This window comes from Alosa sapidissima, chromosome 2 (assembly GCF_018492685.1).
Source record: "Alosa sapidissima isolate fAloSap1 chromosome 2, fAloSap1.pri, whole genome shotgun sequence".
Lineage (NCBI taxonomy): Eukaryota > Metazoa > Chordata > Actinopteri > Clupeiformes > Clupeidae > Alosa > Alosa sapidissima.
In genome coordinates, this window is record NC_055958.1 from 32,483,016 (window position 1) to 32,488,015 (window position 5,000).

Below are 5,000 nucleotides of genomic sequence, written 5' to 3' on the forward strand. Positions count from 1 at the left end.
GTGTTGCTATTTTCTTTCCCTGTTTGCTTTGATTGATAACTGTGGTGATTAAAATCAGAGGAAGGTTAAATTTAAAATAAAAGTAAAAAATAATAAATTATTATTTAAATTATTTAAAATAATTTTTCCCCCTTCTGGTCCTTATCTGAAATAAGATTTTTTTAAAAAATCAATAATTATCGATATCGACTAATATGAAATACTTATATTGTGATTCAGTTTTCAGCAATATCGCCCAGCCCTAGTACCGTCCACTGTTTGCTGTGCGTAGGCGGCAGGGCCTGAGTGTGTGTGTGTGTGTGTGTGTGTGTGTGTGTGTGTGTGTGTGTGTGTGTGTGTGTGTGTGTGCGTACCGTCCACTGCTTGCTGTGCGTAGGCGGTGGGGGCCTGAGTGTGTGTGTGTGTGTGTGTGTGTGTGTGTGTGTGTGTGTGTGTGCGTGCGTACCGTCCACTGCTTGCTGTGCGTAGGCGGTGGGGGCCTGAGTGTGTGTGTGTGTGTGTGTGTGTGTGTGTGTGCGCGCGTACCGTCCACTGCTTGCTGTGCGTAGGCGGTGGGGGCCTGAGTGTGTGTGTGTGTGTGTGTGTGCGTGCGTACCGTCCACTGCTTGCTGTGCGTAGGCGGCGGGGGCCTGAGTGTGTGTGTGTGTGTGTGTGTGCGTGTGTGTGTGTGTGTGTGCGTGCGTACCGTCCACTGCTTGCTGTGCGTAGGCGGCGGGGGCCTGGGGGGCCACAGCTGGTGGGGGGGCAGAGGAGGCGGAGTTGATGCTGTCAGGAGTTCCAGAACGTTCCTCTGCTTGAGCAGCTACAGCAGCAGGAACTGAGAGAGAGAAGGAAAGGAGGAGGGAGGGAGAGAGAGAGAGAGAGAGAGAGAGAGGGAGAGAAAGGGAGAGAGAGGGAGAGAGAAAAGAAAGGGAGAGAAGGAGAAGGGAGAAGGAGGGGCCAAATGTCATTAAAATGTCAAATGTCTTTGATTGTGTATTTGTTCATTTTCATGTGTGTATGTATGTGTGAGTGTGTGTGTGTGTGTGTGTGTGTGTACCTGCGCTGGGTTCCTCAGACAGGCCAAAGGCGGAGATGACGTTCTTGCTGACCTCGTCCTGGTTCTTGAGTGGGTCGAACGCAGACATGCTTGCAGCACTCACTGGGGCTTTCACTGGCTCCACACACACCTTATCACCTACACACACTATGGATGTGCACACACACACACACGCACGCACGCCATATGTACACACACACATGCGTACACACACACCATGCGTACACACACACCATATGTACACACATGTACACACACACACACACCATATGTACACACATGTACACACACACACACCATATGTACACACATGTACACACACACACACCATATGTACACACATGTACACACACACACACACACCATATGTACACACATGTACACACACACACACGCCATGTACGCACACACACAAGAGTGAGAGAGAAAACTTATTAGACAATTCATTACTTATCATAGGACCTTAATGGAAGTGCAGAATTACACAACAGACTAGGGGTGTCATGATCTCGGTTTTAAGTCAAAAATCTTCTCAATCGAATCACTATCTCGAACTTTGAAATCAAATGTAGAATCGGCGATGCAGCCACACCCTCAATGTCACGTCCAGCATGCATGCCAAGAGGGGGAAAAAAACAATACAATGACCATTCCGTGTTATTTCATTTCGCTATGTTCACGTCTATGCATTATTTTGTTCTGCTTAGTAGCTCGCGGTAGGAACGGTTTCAAAATAAAAACGCACAAAAACATTACTGGAAACTAGATGTACCGCATAGCGGTACATAATATGACCGCCGCCCAGTCCAGCACATTTTTTCCAGAAAAATAAGTCACGCTTGTCAAATTGTGTTAATTTCCTACTTTGTTCCTTTTTTGTGTGTTTGTAATTGAGTGTGTGCAGAGTGTGTGGTTGTTTTTGTGTATATTTGTTTTTGTGTATATGTGTTTTTTGTGTGTTTTTGTGTGTGTGTGTGTGTGTGTGTTTGTGTATGTAGGTGTGTTTGTATGTGTGGGTGCATGTGTGTGTGTGTGTGTGTGTGTATGTAGGGGTGTTTGTATGTGTGGGTGCATGTGTGTTTGTATGTGTGGGTGCATGTGTGTTTGTATGTGTGGGTGCATGTGTGTGTGTTTTTTTGTGCGTGTTTGTGCGTGTTGTGTGTGTGCATGTATGTGTGTGTGCATGTGTAGTGTGTGTGTGTGTGTGTTTATGTGTGTGTGTATGTGTTTGTGTGTGTGTGTGCGCGCATGTGTGTGTCTTTATGTATGTGTACATAAATAAAGCAAAACAGGGAACCATGTACTCTTTTGCGATAAATGCCATGGGATCTTTAACAAGGTCAGGACCTCAATTTAACATTCATGCAAAGGAAAACATCTCCTGCAGTACAGTGTCCCTGTCACTGCAATAGGACATTGGGATTGATATTTGTTTGGTGGCTTCGCTGCGCGGCGGTCATAATAAGACAAAAAAGTAAACAACATAACAAATGCATTAGAATAGAAATATAACTAGATGTACCGCATAGCGGTACAAAATATGACCGCTGCTCAGTCCTGTACATCCGTTCCGCGAAAATAAATCACACTTCAATTTGTCTCCATATTTTACTCCATCCCCCACTCTTGAAACTTTTGTGTATGCTTGTTTGGCATGCCTGAGTGTGTGTGTGCGGCTGCACAGAAAGTAGCCTACTGGTGCTGAAAAGGTGAATAGATTGTAGAATAGCCAAAGAAGATGTAGCATTGTTATAAAACCTTTAAAATCTCTAAACAATCACAAGTAGGGCAGTTCATCACAGTTCATCCATTGCAACTGGATTGATGAAAGGTCACTTACACTGTAGGCTACATTGTATTTGGGAAAAGCAAAAGGTATCAGCATAATGTTATTTATTTATTTATTTATTTATTTATTTATTTATTTATTTATTTATAAACAAAAACATCTCTGTCAGTTCCATGCCGTTTTCAACAGCTATCAAAAACAAAGGTCATTTTTGGATGGATGGATTTTTTGTGAATGTTTCTTCTTTTACATAAGATTTTAGTCATCTTTAGTTCATGTAATACTTTATTGTCAATGCACAAATTAAGTAACAGTAGTCTGAAACGTTATTGTTAATGCACAAATTAAGTAACAGTAGTCTGAAATGAAATGCTGTTTTACATCTAACCAGTGGTGCAAATAACTGACATGTCCAAATGGGCATTGATGAAATGCGTAGCTAGACTGTTCATTCACATTTTAACGGGCCAAAGTTGAAGAGCTTTTGTCCGTTATTGTTCGTGCAAATATAGGCTGATTCATGTTCCCTTGCATTGTGTAACTGAGGTCCATGGCTAGTCTGGCTTTCATCAGACCAAGCTCAATCTTTTAAGAAATCAAAAAATAAATAGCGGGCAGATCAGGCTGGGTTCACCCAGCCTAGTCCATAGGCACCCGATATTGTTTAATTTTCCGATTGAGATATACACGCTCTGGCTATTCTAAATGCAAAAATGCATCAGGGAGTTATGACAAAACGGTAACTAACAAACTAGATCCTAATAGAAAGCTGTTAGCTTCCCTAAGCTACAGGTAGGATTATAAGGTAGGCCTATTTACAACATAAATTGTCAATAGGCTATGCTGGCGACACAAATAAAATCTCCTTTGGAAACCAACAGCCTTACAGTATCAAGCGGACTTAAACTGCCATATCGTGGCGAAAAGTTGTAATAACATCCACGCAGCTCCATGAGTCAAGGAAAGCGCGAATGAAGTAGCCACTTCTAAATGGGAGCCACTACACAGTAGCTTAAGGTGTGTTGCTAAAGCAGCCATAATGAAATGAAGGTGTCATTGTTTGGATACTTCACACACACGTGCTTTTTAATTTCACAGACTACAACTACCAAGCTGTAATCAAAGCACATCGATTCCCCTCTCACACCCTGCACGCACTTAAAACAAAATAAACAGGCGTCTCAGTCTCACGCATGTATAGGCAAAACTGTATCAGACCGGTGTAACGTTGGTAAATCTTCCATTGCACAGAATGATTTTGTAGCACGTGCAATAAATGACAGTCGAAAGATACAAACAGTGCTGCTATCAATTTGCTTGGTATAACCGCATTTATAGTTTTCTACAAATGCAATCAATCAAATGGGCCTCAATCACTCAACCAACGCTAACGGTAACATTACCTAGGTCCTTATTGATATTACAAGATTAACGTACCTGCAGTAAAAACCAAGCATGTCCGATAAACATCCTCAGATTTATTTCGGCTTCAAAAAGAAATGGAAATTACACTTCATGTGAACATCGTCCTATCCTTATTAGATGTTCGCTGCGGTAAATTACAGTCCTTGTAGGAAGCGTCCATTGTTTTTCCAACCCACTTTTAACTTCCAACAAAATTACGTCTCACTGCAACGATGCGCCATCTAGTGGACAAACGACTACTTATCGCCAATACTGAAAATGCAGCCATGATGATGATGATGAATATTTATTTTGGCTTTCTTTTAATCCTACTGAATTTGTAATTATGTATCGGCCGTTCTAATACCGATAGTATGTGGGTGCCTGTGTGTGTGCATGTGTGCACCACCATTTACAGGCCAATGAGTGTACAGTCACTAAATGTACACATAACCTAATTTTTTTAAACCCCCCATGGATGAAATTCTTCTAAACTTGGCATACCCCCAGAGAATGCCAGGTCAATCATACACATACAATTTGGTGCAGTTCTGAACATCTTAACTGAAGATAGGGGCGATTAAAGCAGAATAATATTGCATTTTCATTTTTTACCGGGCGGGTGGGGGTGCAAATCACAAATGAGTGATTATGAGCCAGGTTGATGTGGGCCCTTGAGACCAACATACCATAAAAGATTCTTCATCCTCAGTGCCACGGTTCAGGTAGTTATTTAGGAAAAACTGTTTTTTTTGCGGTTCGGGGGGC

The 5,000-nt window shown here is 42.2% G+C and overlaps 1 protein-coding gene across 4 annotated transcripts in view; it reads right to left on the bottom strand.

Moving 5' to 3' along the window:
- Positions 1-5,000, bottom strand: part of tfg (trafficking from ER to golgi regulator) — a 26,915-nt gene that overhangs the window by 8,693 nt on the left and 13,222 nt on the right. For all 4 annotated transcript variants that reach the window (XM_042068763.1, XM_042068781.1, XM_042068756.1 and 1 more), the window contains exons 5-6: positions 1,040-1,186; positions 686-817 (exon numbers count right to left, since the gene is read on the bottom strand). In XM_042068763.1, the coding sequence (XP_041924697.1) occupies positions 686-817; positions 1,040-1,186 (279 nt within the window). The remainder of the gene's footprint in view (positions 1-685; positions 818-1,039; positions 1,187-5,000) is intronic.